The 19,090-nt window shown below is 41.2% G+C and overlaps 1 protein-coding gene across 10 annotated transcripts; it reads right to left on the reverse strand.

Annotated features, from left to right (window-relative positions):
• Positions 1–2,215: 2,215 nt before the first annotated feature.
• On the reverse strand, positions 2,216–18,120 carry LOC471369 (myosin regulatory light chain 12B). Of its 10 annotated transcripts, XM_063810028.1 has the most exons (6): positions 17,882–18,025; positions 12,968–13,236; positions 10,639–12,865; positions 10,373–10,445; positions 8,363–8,391; positions 2,233–3,276 (listed from the first exon to the last, which is right to left on the reverse strand). In XM_063810028.1, exon 6 carries the CDS (start codon positions 3,172–3,174, stop codon positions 2,656–2,658), a length of 519 nt encoding a protein of 172 aa, XP_063666098.1. In that variant the 5' UTR covers positions 3,175–3,276; positions 8,363–8,391; positions 10,373–10,445; positions 10,639–12,865; positions 12,968–13,236; positions 17,882–18,025; the 3' UTR covers positions 2,233–2,655. The 10 variants fall into 10 exon arrangements, 7 of the variants coding, with proteins under 7 accessions (XP_063666099.1, XP_063666096.1, XP_063666100.1 ...); XM_063810029.1 differs by lacking the exon at positions 8,363–8,391 and having other exon boundaries at positions 2,216–3,256; positions 13,052–13,236; positions 17,656–17,925; XM_063810031.1 differs by lacking the exons at positions 8,363–8,391; positions 10,639–12,865 and having other exon boundaries at positions 2,232–3,276; positions 13,052–13,236; positions 17,656–17,925.
• Between the last annotated feature and the right edge of the window lie 970 nt (positions 18,121–19,090).

Here is a 19,090-nt window from a genome sequence, read left to right on the forward strand (position 1 = left end):
CACATACCAACAGTTCTGAATTGTCCATGGTTATGTGAAAATAAACATCTATCTTGCCTGAGTAGCTGTTTTTACTCATATGGTGGTGAGAAAGAACCAGTCATTTGCAGTCAAACCAAACTCTTACTACTACAAGACTTAGTACAGGAGTTCTCATGCAGGATAATTACTATTACAGATCCCTAGTAAAATAGAACTCTGGGAGAAAACATATAACATCTTTATCAAAAAGAGAGAAAGAGCATAAAAGAAATTTAATTGCAGTATAAATAAAAGTATGATTTTCAAATGTTAAGATGAGGATACATAAATTGAAGTCAATGATTATAAGAATGAGACTTTATTAGTAGCTGGAAAATTCAAGTGGATAAGAACACATAAACCTAGAGGGAAAATTCAGACTGGGGAATACTGAGAAAAAGCCTTGAGGATAGACCCGGGAGAGAAATATGTGATTACAGCCCTACAATGTCTTCTGTGAAACCACTGAAGCCAGAAGGGTTTTGGAATTTAGATTTTTTCCAATTTCTAGAAATTATATTGCATGTTATATACATTACATACTGTGTATACTATATAACATCCCAAGCAGGATGTAGGATAGATCCTGAAATCAAACATTTTAGCTTTTCAGCAGCAAAACATAGAGTCACACTAGTATTTTTATGGCTAAAAATAGCTTCACATAAGTAAAGAGTATGCTTTTCCATCAAATATGTTTGTAGGAAATTTATTTTTTAAAATAACAACAAAATAAAAACAAAAAACAAAATACTTGAGATAATGGATTATGAGCCTGTATTAGGATTTCCAGCAGAAGAAAAAAGATGCACTTACGGGAAAAGTAATGATGAAGGAAGTAAGGGGAAATTATACCTGTTTGAAGAAAAGCTTGTTTGAAAGAGTTTAATACGTGGCCGGGTGCGGTGGCTCATGCCTGTAATCCCAGCACTTTGGGAGGCTCAGGTGGGCGGATCACGAGGTCAGGAGATCAAGACCATCCTGGCTAACACGGTGAAACCCCTTCTCTACTAAAAATACAAAAAATTAGTCAGGTGTGGTGGCAGGGGCCTGTAGTCTCAGCTACTCTGGAGACTGAGGCAGGAGAATCACTTGAACCCGGGAGGCAGAGCTTGCAGTGAGCTGAGATCACGCCACTGCACTCCAGCCTGGGTGACAGAGAGAGACTCCCTCTCAAAAAAAAAAAAAAAAAAAAAAAAAGAAAACGTTTAATATGTTCCGTGCTGTGCTGGAGTGATCATATCCTAGATCATACCCAGTTTTTAAAAATTCTTAATTACAAGGACAAATTTTTTTAAAGAAAACTTCTTGACCTTTTGAACAAGTTGCGTACAAAGGGAAAAATTAGCTGACATTTGACTTCTTTTCTGCAACTCTAAGAATCAGAGGGAATACTAGGAAACATTATAGACTACTGAAAGAAAAGGACTACAATCTAAGAATCTTATATGTAGCCAAGTTATCATTCTCTGTGACAGTGAAATAAAGGTATTTGCAGATATGCAAGGATTCAGGGACTACAGCACATAGACATAGAACCTAGGGATGTAACTGGGAAATGACTTGACTAAATAAATCAATTTACCAAGACATCCACTTACGAACAGAATGAAGCAACAGGACCCAGATTTACCCTTCTGCCTGAAACCGCTAAAAAAAAAAAAGAAAAACTAGACAAAATGTATATGACAATGGTTTTCAGATATTTAATATCAAGCATCACAGCCTAGTGTTCCCTGAGAGAGTTGAGTCATATGATTCACCCAATTTAGTGCCAGGAGAGAGTATCCAAGGCATAACACAGGGAGGGGAATCAGCAGTTTCCATAAGTTAAGCAGACAGCTTGGGAATTGGAGGAGACCAAGACGGAGTTGGCAGGACAGAGTACTAGACAGGAGAGAGCTACACAAAGAGCACCAAAGATCTGCAGAGGGTCACCCTGGAGACTTCAGTAGAGTACTGATCACAGCATGCCTATGAGGAAACCATCCAGGGCTGAAAAGCAACTGCCTAAAAGGAACAAAGGGAGCCAGGGGCCAGAACAGTTTGTATTCCCACCAGCCAATGTTGGAAAACCTTATAATTCATAGGCTAATTAGAAGGTTTAGCTTTCATATTGGGGAAGGATTAGCCCTGGATTAAAAGCTGTTCTGTCCTCCCTAAAAAAGCTTAAATCAGGCCTCAAAACGAAGTGTTTCTTTTTTTTTTTTCAAGAGATCACTTTTTATTGTGATACACAGTTTACTGAAGAGAGGAACTGCTCTGATGATGAGCATCACAGAGTTTCAAGCACATACTGGCAACACCTGACTCACTAAAGCAGGAGGCAATTACACAATTACAGCAGTACAGTACATACTAGTTTATAGAGTTATGTTTTTTTGGGGGGGCTTTCACATTTGTTGATTTTTATTGGCAATCTCTTTTTCAATACAATTTATGCCCTCATCCTCATTTCCAGTCTGATTATACAAGTGCTAAGTGGCAGAAAGTTCTGGAATAAATACATAAAAAAAAAGAGGCAAAGCTGTGAAACTAAGTTGCATGCAACAGGTTCTATGAGGGTGGGGGAAGTGTGTGAGAAATAAAACAGAGTAAGACAATGTAATTGGAAGGTTTTAGCCAAAGTTCTTTTCAGTCATCTTTGTCTTTTACTCCATGTTTCAGGATGCTTGTGAATTCGATGTAATTGAAATTCCCCTTTTTGTCAATAGGTGCTTCTGTGTACAGCTCATCCACTTCCTCATCCGTAAACTGATCCCCCACGGTTGTCAGCAGCTCTCTCAGGTAATCTTCCTGAATGGTGCCTGTTGCTTCTTCATCAAAGCAAGCAAAAGCATTTCTGATGACATCTTCAGGATCTGTGCCATTTAACTTCTCACCAAACATGGCGAGCAACATGGTGAAATTAATGGGCCCTGGTGCCTCATTCATCACGGCATCAAGGCATGCATCAGTGGGATTCTTCCCTAGAGAAGCAAGCATACCATGCAAATCTTCCTTGTTGATGAAACCATCTCTGTTCTGATCAATCATGTTGAAGGCCTCTTTGAACTCCCGAATCTGTGACTGGTCAAACGTGGCAAACACCTTGGACGTTGCACACTGAGGGCGCTTCTTGATGGTCTTGGTCTTTGCCTTTTTGCTCAACATGGTGGTTGCTTAATTCCGGCGCCAAATACCAGAACCGGAACCACCCTGCACGCGATGACAAGTGACAGCGAGGAGCGCGGGGCTGTGGCCAGACAGTGGCGGCTATAGAGTTATGATTTAATACTGCATTTTAAATTTGCTTACATGTACAGTCTGTATGTTTTCATAAAATTTAACTTTTAATAGATTTGTGTATTTTGTGGTCGTGCTCACCGCAACCTCTGCCTCCCGGGCCCAAGCAATTCTCCTGCCTCGGCCTCCCAAGCAGCTGGGACCACAGGCATGTGCCCCCATTCCAGGGCAATTTTCTAATTCTACTAGAGACGGGGTTTCTCCATGTTGGTCAGCCTCGTCCCGAACTCCCAACCTCAGGTGATCTGCCCACCTCAGCCTCCCAAAGTGCTGGGACCACAGGCATGAGCCACCATGCCCAGCCTGTGAATTCTCCAAGTTGTCACAAAGCTCCAAACAAATTTCCAATATATTTATTGAAAAAAAAAATTATGGCCGGGCACAGTGGCTCACTCCTGCAATCCCAGCACCCTGGGAGGCCGAGGTGGGTGGATCACGAGGTCAAGAGATCGAGACCATCCTGGCCAACATGGTGAAACCCCGTCTCTACCAAAAACACAAAAATTAGCCCGGCATGGTGGCATGCGCCTGCAATCCCAGCCACTTGGGAGGCCGAGGTAGGAGAACCACCCAAACCCAGGAGGCGGAGTCCGCAGTGAGCTGAGACCACACCACTGCACTCCAGCCTGGCAACAGTGAGACTCTGTCTCAAAAAAAAAAAAAAAAAAAAAAAAAAATTGCATATACCTGTGCACTTCAAACTTATGTTGTTCAAGGGTCTGATGCATAATTTTTTCAGTAAACTCAATTAGTGGGTTCCCCAAATTGTGGGATAAATCTTTTATGTAAATTCATGTGTTTTACGGACATGTGAAGACATCCCACAATACACTAATTACAGTCTTATTCAAATCTCAACTCTATTACAGATTTTGCATGTCAAGAAATCTTTTAGGTTCTGCTATTCCTCAGACTATGTTCCTGACCTCATTGAGGGTTTCAGAGGATAAATCAGGGGTCAGACTGGTAGAGTCACATAGAGAAGGAAAGAAAATAAGAAAAATGCTAGGAAAACCAGGCAGTGTCTCAATTACTCCAGAATGGTCTTCACAAACTGACATCACTGTTATGCTGGCAATAAATTTGCAAATCTCACACACCTCTTCTAGTGTAAGTAGAAAACAGACATTCAGGCTAGGTGCAAGGGGTTCACACCTGTAATCCCAGCACTTTGGGAGGCCAAGATTGCTTGAACCCAGGAGTTCAAGACCAGCCTGGGCAACACGATAAGACCTCATCTCTACAAAAAAATTTAAAAATTAGCCGGGCGTGGTGGAGCGCAGTTGTAGTCTGAGCTACTTGGGAGGCTGAGGTGGGAGGATCCATTGAGCCTGGGAGGTTGAGAGTGCAGTGAGCTGTGATTGTGCCACTGCGCTCTGGCCTGGATGAGAGGAGTAAGACCATCTCAAAAAAAAAAAAAAAAAAAAAAAAAAAAGACACGCAGAGCTGATTTTTTGTTTTTAGGATCCACACATCTAAAAGTTGAATAATTAAAGAAAAATTAATCAGCAGTGATTGACTCTGGAAGAGTATTAAATTAGCTTTTCCCTTTAAAGTAGACCCCAGGCTTAACTTACCTCAAGCTCTTTTGATTCTGATAGCCTGTATGCCTATACTGTATAAGCTAAAGAGTGCATCAGTCTTTTCTATCACTTTAAATACAATAAAACTGTTTCTAAGCAACTTAATTGCATCCCAGAACAAAATGCAAGAATATCTATAAGAATATTAATCTATCCAGGACCTAAAAAGAAAAATTCATAATGTCTGGCACCCAACAAAAAATCACCAGATAGCCAAAGAAACAAGAAAATATAACTCATAAAGAGAAAAGTCAATGAAGAGAACTATACAGAAATTATAGTTATAACTGTATTCCATATATTTAAGAAGATAGAAGAAATATTGAACATATTAAGGAAGGGGAAAATATTTTTTAAAATGTAAATTAAGCTTTTTGGAATTTACAATTTCTGAAATAAAAAATATATTGGATAGGATTAATCACAGTTTAGACATCAAAGAAGAAAAGATTAGTAAACTTAAAGAAAAGCAATAGAAACTGCAAATAAACGCAGAGAGAAAAATGGCTGACAATAAAAATGAACAGAGCATCAGTGAGTTGTGGGACATCTTTGAGTAGTTTCGTACATGTGTAATCAGAGTCTATAAAGGATCAAAAAGGACAGAAAATATATTTGAAAAATTAATGGCCAAAAATTTTCAAACTTGATGAAAACTGTGAAACTACAGATCCAAGAAGCTCAGTAAACCCCAAGCACAAGAAATGTGAAGAAAACTACAAGTCACATCATATTCAAAATTGTTAAAAGCAATGATGAACAGGAAACCTTAAGTGCATCCTGGGAAATAAAAGACACCTTACATACAGAGGAATAAATATAAGAATAAATCAAACACCTTGTCAGAAAAAGTGCAAGCAGAAGATAGTGGGGCAACATCTTAAAAGCACTAAAAATAGAAATGTGTCAACCTAAAATTTTATATTTAGCTAAAATATACTACAAATTATAAAACATTTGTAGGTGAAATAAAAATATTTTCAGATACAGAAAAGCTAAAAGTATCATCACCAGCAGAGCTGTACTATAAGGAAAGTTACAGGATGTTTTTTCGGAAGAAATAAAAAGAGAAGAAAATCTGGATCTGTTCAAAGACATAAAATAAACCAGAAAGAGTAAATGTGTAATTAAATATAACATTGTTTCTTATTTTTAAAGACTCTTTAAGAGATAATTGATTGTTTATTATTATAACTAGTAGCAATGTATTGTGGGGTCTAAGCCATATATAGAAGTAAAATGTATGTCAACATTAGTACAAAATCAGGGAAGGAGGAAATGGAGGTGTACCGATGTAAGATTTTTATATTATTTATGAAGTAGTTATTATTTTAAGTTAGACTGTGATTGGTTAAATATGTAAATTATAAACCTTAGAGAAATACTAAAAGGACAAAAAAGAAAAAAGTAACAAAGAACAGATGAAATATATAGAAAACAGTTGAACATGTGGTAATTTAAAACCAATAATATAAATAATAAAATTAAATGTCAAGACCTAAATACCACAATTAAAGGTCAGAGATTGTCAGATTGAATAAAAAAGCAAGACCCAACTATGCTGCCTATAAGAAGCATGCTTTAAATATAAGGAAACAAGTAGGTGAAAAGAAAATACATGGGAAATTATATAACGTGATAATACTAATCAAAACTGGAATGACTATTACTACACAAGGCAAATTTCAGAACAAAGATTATTACTAGACATAAAGAGGATCATTTTATAATGATTAAGAGGTCAACTAATCAAGAGGTAATAACAATCATAGACATTTATGCATCTAACATCAGAACTTCAAAATACATGAAACAAAATGAAGAAAACAGCAAAGAGAAATCCACGAGTATTGTCAGAGATGTCTACAACTCTCTATCAACAATTGATAGAAGAACTGGAAAGAAAATCAGTAAAGATATAGAAGATTTAAATGACAGTATCAACCAATTGAAACTAATTGACATTTTTTGAACACTTCACCCAGCAACGACAGAATACATATCCTTTCCAAGTAAACACTGAACTGATACCAAGATAGATCATATTCTGGAACATAAAATAAATCTCAATAAATTTAAAATAATTAATGTCATACAAGTTATGTTCATTGAACTGAATGCAATGTAATTGAATTAGAGGTCGGTATTGGAAATATATCTAGAATATCTCCAAATTAATAGAAACTAAATAACATACTTCCAAATAACCTAGGTTCAAGGAAGAAATCAGAAGGAAAATTAAGAATATTTTAAACAGTATTTCAAACTGAATGAAAATGAAAAGATAACATGTTAAAATGTGCTGGATGCTGCAAAAGCAGTACTTAAAGGGAAATGTATAGCACTTAATGCCTATTACAGAATAGTAGAAGGATCTCAAATCAAGAACTTCACTATCTACCTTAAAAAACTAAACAAAGAAAAGCAAATGAAACCCAAAGCAGAAGAAAGGACACAATAAAGGTTAGAGTAGAAATCAATGAAATAGAAAAAGAAAAACAATAGAGAAAATCAATGAATCCAGTATCTGCTTCTTTAAAGAGATGAATGAAATTGATAAATCACTAGCAAGCCTGATCAGGAACAAAAGAAAAGAAATACAAATTACTGATAATAGGAATGATAATTAGATCACTACAGAGTCTACCAACATTAAAAGGGCAATTCAGAAATATTATGAACAACTTTGTGTCAATATGTTCAACAATTTGATAAAATTTTAAAATTTCTTGAAAGACACAAACTACCAGAGGTCATTCAATAAGTAATAGATAACATTAATAGCCTCTTATATACCAAAGGAAGTGAATTTGCAATTTAAAAATTTTCATAAAGAAAGATCCAGATCCATAAGGTTTCATGGCTTTAGTGGTGAATTCTATCAAATATTTAGGAAAATAAGAATACCAATTTTGTCCAAGCTCTTCCAAAAATTTACAGAGAATTAAATACTTTCCAGCTTAATTTCTGAGGCCAGCATTTCTCTGATGCTAAAACCAGAAAAAGACATTATAAGAGCACTACAAATATCTCCCATAAGGATTTGTTAAAATCCTTAATAAATTTTAGCTAACCTAATACAACAATTTATGAAAATGATAATACATTGTAACCAAGTGTGGTTCGTCCTAAGTTGGTTTAACAACTTGGGATAAGTTGGTTTAACAAACTTGAAAGGTTGGTTTAACATTCAAAAGTCAATCAGTGTAATTCATCACATAAGCAGACTTAAAAAGAAAATATATATGATTATTCAATAAGTGGAGCAAAAGCACTTGACAAAATCTAACATCTATTCCTGGTTTAAAAAAAAACCCTCAGCAAATTAGGAATAAAAGAGAAATTTCTCAACTTTATGGATGTCAATTTGAAGTGGACATTTTTGAATCACCTACAGCTCACATTTACTTAATGATGAACAACTGAATGTCTTTCATCTAAGTTTAGGAAAAGGAAAGCATGACCGCACTCACCATGTTTATGCAACATTGTACTAGAGGTCCTAACCGGTGCAATAAGGCAAGAAAAGGAAATAAAAGGCATACAGATTAGAATAGAAGAAATAAAATTGTCTTTACTCATAGATGACACAATTATCTCTGTTGAAAATCTTAAGGAAGCTACAAAAAAACCACTATACTGAATAAGTAAATTTAGCAAAGTTGCACGATAAGAAAACAATATTCAAAACAAATTGTATTTTTATGTACTAGCAATCAACTATCTGTAATTGAGTTTTTAAAATACCATTAAACAGCATCCAAAAATATGAAATACTTAGGGGAAAAATCTGACAAAGGACATGCAAGGCCTGTACCTGAAAACTACAGAACATCTCTGAAGGAAATTTAAAAACATGTAAATAAATGAAGGGCTGTATCATTTTTTTAGATCGAAGACTTGATTACATGTTTCCCCATACAGATCTATACATTAATACAATCCCACTTAAAATTGCAGCAGGCTTTTTCATAAAAATTGACAAGCTGATTCTAAAATTTACATGGAAATACAAAGTACTTCAAATATAATAGATACTTTGAAAAAGTACAAAGTTGGTGGACTGCATTACTTAATATCAAGATTTGTTTAAAATCTACCATAATGAAGAACATGTGGTATTGGCATAAAAATAGAAAAATAGATTCATGGAATAAAGTAGAAAGTCCATAAATAGTCTCTCATGTGGTCAGCCGATCTTTAAGAAAGGTGCAAAGGCAACTGACTGGGGAGAGGAAAATCTTTTCAGTGAATGGTAGTGGACAAATTAGCCACATGCAAAAAAGAAAAAAAAAGTGAATCTTCATTTTTACTCATCCCATACATAAAAATTAACTTGAATTGGATCATAGACTAGATAAGAAAACTAAAAATACAAATTTTCTATAATTTTACAACTAAAATTCTAGAAGACAGAAGAAAATCTTAGTGAGTTTAGGTTTGCAAAGATCTCTTAACTACAACACAAAAAGTATAGACCATAAGAGAACAGAAAAGCAGTAAATTGGAATTCATCAAAGTCCCCTACACACAACATGGATAAATCTCAAAATAATTATGTTGAGTGAAAAAGGCAGACACAAAAAGAGTACATACTGCATGTTTCCATTATATAAAATTCTATAAAAATGAAAACCATCAATAGCACAGAAAGCAGATGAGTAGTTGCTCAGGGATGGTGAGTGAATAGTGGCAAGGGAGGTTGTTGCAAAGGAGCACTGGGAAATTTTGGGGGTGATGGATATGTTTGTTTTCTTGATTGCAATGATGTTTTTTTGTTTGTTTGTTTTTTTGAGATGGAGTCTCACTCTGTTGCCCAGGCTGGAGTGCAGTGGCATGATTTTGGCTCACTGTAACCTCCGCCTCCCAGGTTCAAGCAATTCTCCTGCCTCAGCCTCCTGAGTAGCTGGGACTACAGGCATGTGCCACCACACCAGCTAACTTTTGTATTTTTTTAGTAGAGACAGAGTTTCACCATATTGGCCAGGCTGGTTTAGAACTCCTGCCCTTGTGATCCGCCCACCTCAGCTCCCAAAGTGCTGGGATTACAGGCGTGAGCCACCATGCCCAGCTGATGTTTTTGTTTTTGTTTTTGTTTTTACAGGTGACTATATAATATCAAATTGTATACTACCTCATGTGAGCTTATTTCCTTTAGAAGGGGGCAAATATAGAACCATGAAAAAAGAAATAAAGCTATTTCCATTGACTAGGGCAAAGATTGGCAAACTACAGCCCTCCAGCTAAAATCTGGCTTACCAGCTGTTTTTGTAAATCTAGTTTTATTGGAACACAGTCGCACCTATTTGGTTACCTATTGCCTATGGTTGCTTTTACAGTACAAGACAGAGTTGAGTAGTTAAGACAGAGACTGTGTGGTCCATGAAGCCTCAAATATTTACCTACTCTCTGGCTCTTCACAGAAAAAGGTTGCCGACCCCTAATCTAATAGATTAAAAAAAGAATATTTTGAATTGAAATACCTGGTTCTAATCCCTTCTTCATTACCATGTGACCTTGGGTAAATTATTTCACCTACGCTTCATCTTTTTCCACCTGTAAAAATGGAGATAATATGGACACACCTTCATACGTTCATACAGAAGGTCACATGATGTAAAACACTGAAAATGCTCTGAGCTCTAACTGGCAATACAGAAAGTACTAAAGAAAAAGGGGCTTGGGGTAGCTATTATTATTTAGAAGTGAACATTTCTCAGTTGCTTTGGGGAAAGTGCATGACGCTTACCATGAGTGGAGCTTGCAGGACTGGAAGTGGCTCTGGTGAGTCAGTCAGTGAGTGGTTTGTGAATGTGAAGGCCTAGGACGTTACTGTGCACTACTGCAGACTTCATAAAAACCCTGTACACTTGGGCTGCACTAAATTTACTTTAAACATTCTTTCTTCAATAGTACATTAACCTTACCTTATTGTGACTTTTTTACTTTATAATATTTTAAATTTAAAAAAATCTTTTTGACTCTGGTAATAACACAGCTTAAAGCACAAACATGTTGCACAGCTAGACAATGTTTTTTCTTTATATTCTTATTCTATAAGCTTTTTTCTATTTTTATATTTTTTTAAATTTTTTTACTTCTTAAACTTTTTTGTAAAATCTCAGACACGGCCAGGTGCGGTGGCTTACACCTGTAAACCCAGCACTTTGGAAGGCCAAGGCAGGTGGATCAACTGAGGTCAAGAGTTTGAGACCAGCCTGACCAACATGGAGAAATCCTGTCTCTCCTAAAAATACAAAATTAGCCGGGTGTGGTTGCACATGCCTGCAATCCCAGCTACTCGGGAGGCTGAGACAGGAGAATCACTTGAACCCTGTAGGCAGAGGTTGCGATGAGCCGAGATTACACCATTGCACTAAAGCCTGGGCAACAAGAGTGTAACTCCGTCTCAAAAAAAAAAACAACTCAGACACAACACAGGGTCAGGGTCAGGATCATCAACATCACTGTCTTCCATCTCCATATTTTGTCCAACTGGAAGGTCTTCAGGGCAGTAATACCCTTGGAGTTGTCATCTCCTATGATAGCAATGCCTTCTTCTAGATACCTCCTGATGGGCCTGCCTGAGGCTGGTTTACAGCAAACGTCTAAAAATATAAGTACAAGGAGTACACTCTAAAATAATATTATGTACATAAACCGGTACATCATTGTCCACTGTCATTATCAAGTATCATATACTGTACACAATTGTATGTGCTATACTTTTAGATGACTGGCAGCTCAGAGGCTTTGTTTACACCAACATCACCGCAAACATGTGAATAACGTGTTGCACTATGACATTACAAGAGCTCCAACATCACTAGGCTATAAGAATTTTTAAGCTCCATTAAAATCTTATGAGGCCGGGCACGGTGCCTCATGCCTGTAATCCCAGCACTTTGGGAGGCCGAGGCAGTTGGATCACTTGAAGTCAGGAATTTGAGACCAGCCTGGGCAACATGGTGAAACTCCGTCTCTACTAAAAATACAAAAATTAAGGAGGCCGAGGCGGGCGGATCACAAGGTCAGGAGATCGAGACCATCCTGGCTAACACGGTGAAACCCCATCTCTACTAAAAATACAAAAAATTAGCTGGGCGTGGTGGCGGGCGCCTGTAGTCCCAGCTACTCAGGAGGCTGAGGCAGGAGGATGGTGTGAACCCGGGAGGCGGAGCTTGCAGTGAGCCGAGATCACGCTGCTGCACTCCAGCCTGGGTGACAGAGCGAGACTCCGTCTCAAAAAAAAAAAAAAAAAATACAAAATTAGCCAGGCATGGTGTCATATGCCTATAATCCCAGCTACTCAGAAGGCTGAGGTGGGAGAATCACTTGAACCCAGGAGGCAGAGGTTGCAGTGAGCCGAGATCGTGTTACTGCACTCCAGCCTGGGTGACAGAGCAAGACTCTGTCTCAAAAAAAAAAAAAAAAAATACAAAATTAGCCAGGCATGGTGTCATATGCCTATAATCCCAGCTACTCAGAAGGCTGAGGTGGGAGAATCACTTGAACCCAGGAGGCAGAGGTTGCAGTGAGCCGAGATCGTGTTACTGCACTCCAGCCTGGGTGACAGAGCAAGACTCTGTCTCAAAAAAAAAAAAAAAAAAAATCATATGGGACCACTGTCGTATGTGTGGTGTGTCACTCACTGAAACGTCCTTATGCAGTGTGTGACTATTATATGCCATATCCTCCTAATAAAGTAAGCTAGAGATAAGAAAACAGTATTAAGAAAAGCATAAGGAAGAGAAAATGTATTTATATTCATTAAGTAGAAATGGATCATCGTAAAGGTCTTCATCTTCGTGGTCTTCATGTTGAGGAAGCTGAAGAGGAGGAAGAGGGGGTTGGTCTCGCTGTCTCAGGGGTGCAGAGGCAGAGAAAACCCTCGTGTACGTGGACCCATGCAGTTCAAACCCATGCTGATCTTAGGTCAACTCTACTATTTCTCTCTTACTCCTCCCTCATTGTGACTAAAAGAAATAGATCAAAATGGCATTTTTAGCGCTATTTTTGCAAGCTGTATGTATAGGCAAGCTCTAAAATCCAACTGTACAAAGTCCCTAATGCCTCACCCTTACGTGGATTAAAAACTTCTCTAGAAAGGAGATGATGTCTTTATCTCTTCTTCCCTTCCAGCACTAAGGGGAGTGTCTTACATTTAGGAATACTTGATATGTGTTTTTGTTAGATGGATGGATGGATGGATGGATGGATGGATAGATGGATGGATGGATGGATGGACGGACGGATGGATGGATAGATGGATGGATGGATGGATGGATGGATGGATGGATGGATGGATGTTATAAATCTTCATTAAGGCAGCATCAGGAGCTTCACTCTGTGAAGTGAATAAACAAAAGTAAAGCATCAGGGGTGCCTGCTTTGCCTTGCCACTTACTGTCAACAATGCCTAAGGCACACGATCCACATGATCTGCTGCTGTGTTTTCAGGGTGTTGTCTTGGTTTTTGTCTGTTCATTTGTTTGGAGTTTTGGTACCTCTGGCCGCAGAGGTGGAGGACGGACGTGTAGCCCTACCTCGATGGCACACAGTCACTATAGGGCTGGGCAAGGCCCTTCCCATGGTTTGTTTTTTATGGACTTTTACTCTCCTCACCTCCTCATGGGTAACCATTGGAATGTGTTTATGTATTTTTATTTGTGCCAATTCTTTAAAAATACAGTGACTTTATGTGTGTATTTTTAATTTTCCTAAGGAGTGTTGTGCCACGCGTCTCTTGCTGTTTCTTACCCTTTTCACTCAGCACTGAAATGTTCAGATCCACCCACACTGCTGTGTGCACAGGAGGCCCGTGGTTTCTAAGCATTCCTTTGGTGCAGCCACACCTGCGCCTATCTATTCTCCCCATTTTGGTTTTTTAAGGTACAACTGACAGTAACTTGCCAGGTTAACCAATCCTGTTTCCAGGGATTGGAAAAAGAGGAGGCACTGCATCTTCTTAGCCCTGAGCCCTGGGAAGAGAGGTAGAGGTCAAGGAGAGGTCAGCCCAGTCAGGCCAGCTCTGTCACCACTGGTCCCCTTGGGCAGCGGCAGCGCCCGGCTATGTTTTCTCACCTGCAGCATAGTCAACAATCCCTGCCCCACCGACCTCAGGGCTGATATGATGCTTCCAGGAAACAATAGGAGAGGAAATGGCTGTGAATGGTGGCCACGGCGGCACGTGGGCCCGCAGCCTGCCCCAGTCCCTTCCTCAGCTGCCCTGCAGCCACCCTGGGTGCTGGAAAGGAAGTGTGTCGTCCCTAGCCACAAGGAGGCACTCACTCTCAGGGTAATGCAGTGAATTGTTACATCCTGGGCACACCTCTGCCTCTCTGGTTACACTGTCCTGCTCCTCATTCAGGGGCTGTGACCTTCCTGGGGGCCATAGGGATGTGCATAGGCCCCTCAGGCACGAAACCCACCCCAGCTTCCTGTCGATCTTTGCCAGTGTCACCCTTTCCCTTCCTTATAACCCCCTGCCACCATTTCTATTCATGTGATAACTTTCTAACCTGGTGTTGGGGAGCAAATGCCCTTCCCCGAGTCCCACACTAGGGATATTAGGGATGTTCCAGAGAGACTGGTGGCGGGCTTTTAGGGTCATTCCAGCATGTGGTGTTGCTCAGTCCAGCCCCATATTCCCTCAACAATAACAACAGCAGCAACAGCGGCAACAAGCAGTGAGAACATGAACTCCATGTTTAAGCTAAAAGACATCAAAAATGCATGCAGCCCAGGTGTGCACTGGCCTCCCAGCTTCCTCCAGCAAAGATCCCCAGGAGCAGCATGCTGGGCCTCTCTGCTGTAGGCAGAAGGGCCTGAACTAAACTTCACAGCGTTGGCCGAGCCCTCCCAGGGACAGGCATTGCCCTGGCATCTGTGCTCACTGGGCCCAGGGAATGCTTCTAGTCGGCCTCACTGCCCAGCATTACTGATTTCTTCCCAGGCCTGTTTTTCCCAGGAGCCCATGAGCTTCTGGAAGGCTGCCACGAATCATGTTCTTCCACTGCTTAAAACCCTTCAGTAGTTCTCCCCTGCCCGCGGGACAAAGTCCAGTTTTCCTCATTATGACACAAAGGCGCTCCCTTTGAAACCAGGGCCTTCCTTTCCTTGCAGCTTCAGCCCTGCCAGTCCCCATTCTTGCTCTGTGCTGTGTCCATAGTTATGTTCTTGAGGTTTCTGAAAGGAACCACACTCTCTCTTGCCTCAGGACTTTCCCCCATGCCTTTTCTTCAGCTCCAAACATCCTTCCCCACCCCTTCCTTCCCACCACTTGGGTAATTCTGACTTGTCCCTCTGGTGTCAGAAGTCCCTCACAGTTCACAGGAAGCCTTGCCTTCTTACCAGGCACAGGCAAGTTGCGCTGCCCAGATGAGCACATGCAGTGTGCACCTGTGCGTCCTGGTGCAACACGGCCCCCATCCGGCTACACCACAAGCCTCAGGACAATGTGTCCCCTAAAAACTCATATCTTAAAGTCTTGTCCCCCAGAGTGTGAACTTCTTTGGACATAGAGTCATTACAGAGCAAATCAAGCCACAATTAGGTCATTAGAGTGGCCTCTAATCCAAAAACCTGGTGTCCTTCTAAAAGGGGTAAATGTGAAGAAAGACACTCAGGGAGAAGGCCATGTGAGGATGAAGACAGAGACTAAGGTGAGGCTTCTACAAGCCAAGAACCCTAGAGATCACCAGCAAACCACCAGCTGGGAGGAAGGCGCAGCTGTCAGAAGGAACCAACCCTGCCAATCCCTCCATCTGGGACCTCCAGCCTTCAGAACTGTGAAACTATCAATTACTGTGATTTCAGCTGCCCTATCTGTGGTGCTTTGGTACCCTAGAAAACTAACACAGGCAGCAATGATGTCTTTACTTCTTTATTTTTTTCCACTTCGTCTACAGAGCTTAGCACAGCCATTGGAACAAAATTGGAGCTCAGTGCATAGTTATTGAAAGAAAAATTTGTACTCTGGAGAACAAGGAGGAGACGTGGTTCCTGCACCCAAGGATCTCATGCAATGAGAACACAGAGCAGGAATAAGATAACTCAAAGTGTGTGCATAATGCCAGGTTAGACAGACAGACAGACAGCCAGGCCACTGTGAGTGCAAGTCCCTGTAAACCAAAAAGAAAATTCCAAGGCCCCCAACCATCTGAATGCATGGCCCCTCAGCCAAGGCATTCCAAAGTTAACCTATAAAACTAGCTCAGGTCATGAGGGGAAGGGGAAGCCAGATGTGCGTCTTGATACCCTCCTTCCTTTAGGAATTACTGATAGAACAGCCTCTTGATACCCTCCTTCCTTTAGGAATGACTGATAGAACAGCCTCTTTAAGTCTGAGTAGAAACATTTACGACCTATTCTCTCTGAAGCCTGTTACCTGGAGGCTTCATCGGCATGACAAAACCTTGATCTCTACAACCCCTTACCATCACCCAGACATTCCTTTCTCTTGATTCCAGGTCTTTAGATAATAACTCAATCAACTGCCAGTCAGGAAGTCTTTGAATCTGACTGTGACCTGGAAGCTCCCCCTTCCGGTTGTCCCAAGTTTCCAGACCAAAACAATGTACATGTTACATGTATTGATTGATGTCTTATGTCTCCCTAAAATGTATAAAACCAAGTTGTAGGCCCACTACCTTGGGCACATGTGGTCACGACCTCCCAAGGCTGTGTCCTGGGCATGTTCTTAACCTTGGCAATATACAATCCTAGATTAACTGAGACTTGTCTTAGATACTCTTGGGGTTTACACCCCTTACTCAGATGGGGGCAGGCAGTGCCTGGCAGCAATCCCGGGAATCTCCCAAAACCCAGATCTTCAAGTACAAGCTGGTCAAGCAGAAGAGAGAATGGGAAGAAACAGAGGAAACAAAGTACAGTGGACTATTTGTGTACCTTCAAGTAATGTGCTGGGAGAGAAGCTGGGACCAGTCGTGAGGGATCTGGTAAAACCTGCCGAGTCTGGGAACCAACGAATGAACTTATTAGGTGGGTCCTAGAAATTTTTCTCTGGCAAACTGAGGATACATTTCAGGGGGTTATGAATCACCACCAGCATGCTCTCTGCTCTTCATGGACATCAGAAGCTGGGGGAAATCTTTCTTTGTGAGCCCCCAGCCTCAAGGGCAGGCAGTTCCTGGGCTGAGCCTCACTGGTGAAGCCTTTATGTGTGATGTGGGAACTGCCCACACACCAACTCCTGTTTTGCCCTTTTAATGGGCAGCATATCTCCTCAGCAGATGTGCTGCATGACTATTTTTGAGCCCACACCATCTTCACCCTCCTAGAATCTGCCTCTGATTCTTGGAAGTTGGGGAAAACCACAGGTTTTTCATCATTTCTCAAAACTACTAGTTTGCAGCAGCAGTTCTGTGAAGGTGGGGAAGAAGCTGAGGACACCGGTGCCATGTTTCTGTTCTTATTCACATTTCTCTGTTCTCTGAAAGCAAAATAATGCAAAGCTATAAAGACCATCAGGGAGAATCAGAGCGCAGACAGGATTCCAAAGGATGGAGGCTGCCCCCGACAAAACCCCTCCCCAAAGTGGGGAGGGGGCAGAGAAGAGGCCGCAAGATCCCAGGTGCTTCCCTCTGCAGCACAAGACACACTATGGGGTCTGTGCAAAGACAAAACATCGATTTGGGTGCAGTCTTGTTGGTCTCATTATTTTTATCATCTCTCAGAGGATGTGTGGTTGTCCCGATTGCTGTGCTCAGGACAGGAAGGGAAAGCAGAGGCTACCATAACTCACCCGGTCTGCAGGACAGAGGAGGAGAGCAGGCTGAAGGCCTATCCACCTCTGCACGCATCAGGGGGCTTCTGCATCCTGAGACACCCTTCCTGAATCGACACTTGGGCCCAGCCTGGCACTGGGCCCCATAGACGCCAATTAGATGGACGTGGTCTCCACACTGCAGGTGTTCACAGTACTCACTTGCCCCTGCAGACCCCAAATGCCAGAGAACTCATTTGCTGACCTTTAGCTGATGACAGGGGCTGGAGTTGACATTTGTATCAACCCACTGCATGCCTCAATGGGTCACCCTTCTGTGAGCAGATGCTTCAGAGGCACAGCAGGACAGTCCTGGCGGCTCACCACAAAGCAGGGCCACCACACGCATGGGGAGAACTAGTAACCCATGACTTGGAATTTCCCTGCTGTTCTGGGTGGGCTTTGATGGGCTTTGCTCTGACTTCCTCTCTTAGACCTCTGGGCAGTTTTGCTACTGATGCAATAGAAATCAAGCATCCTGTTTCACTCCAGCAGAGGCTGCATTGCAGCAATGAGGGGTGTTTGCCCCATACCCAGAGAGGCGCTTCTGGGGAGCGAAGGCCCATAGCAAATGGGCAGCCAGCACATCAGGCCCAGGAGTCTGCTGCGTTGCAGAAGCTGCTGAAGTGTTGGCCCTGCCCACCTCCCAGGACACCTGTGGGAATGCGGGAATTCCACAAATTATGGATTCTAAGCCCCAGGAGATTTAAAAGGAAGGGAGAGGGAGAGAATGAGAATCGATGCTCTATTATTTGATGAGTTTGTAGGCGAGTGTGTGAGAGCAGAATGTTGAGACAAGACTTTCAACTTCGATGTCAGGAATATCTATTAAGCCCCTGCTGTGTGCCGGGGCTGTGTGTGATGTCTAAAGAACAATTGGCAACAGCCTCTCAAGGTGTGTGTGTGTGTGTGTGTGTGTGTGTGTTAGCGGCAGGTATATATCACAAGTTCAAAAGGGAGTGTCATAATTGTATTAAAGAGAAAAGCTACCACTGCTGGATTTAGAGTTATGAGATCTGGGTTTGAGTCCTGGTTCTACTTATCAGCTGCTTCCTTGAGTGTCCTCTCTATAGAATAGGGATCATAGCTCTTCCGAACATCACAGGGTTTGGGAAGGTAGAAAAAAGAAAAGGGATGCAAAAACACGTGGGGAAAAGGAACGTGGTTCCACAGCAAGAGTGGGCCCTCGTGTAAACTATGAGCTTTCGGTGATAATGGTGCATCAACATAGGCTCCTCGCTTGTAAGGGTCAGACCCCTCCGGTGCCAGATATCGACAGCGGGGAGGCTGTGTGTGTGGGAGCAGCGAGGAACTCCCCGGACTTTCTGCTCAATTTTGCTCCAAACAAAAAATGGCTCTTAAAAAAGAAGTAAATTCAAAAGAAAAAAGATATAAAAATACATAATCCATTTGA

Source organism: Pan troglodytes, chromosome 3, assembly GCF_028858775.2.
Source record: "Pan troglodytes isolate AG18354 chromosome 3, NHGRI_mPanTro3-v2.0_pri, whole genome shotgun sequence".
NCBI classification, from domain to species: domain Eukaryota; kingdom Metazoa; phylum Chordata; class Mammalia; order Primates; family Hominidae; genus Pan; species Pan troglodytes.

Bases quoted from the DNA above. Each gene is read 5' to 3' on its own strand.
- LOC471369 (XM_063810026.1), bottom strand. From the start codon at position 3,174: ATGTTGAGCAAAAAGGCAAAGACCAAGACCATCAAGAAGCGCCCTCAG.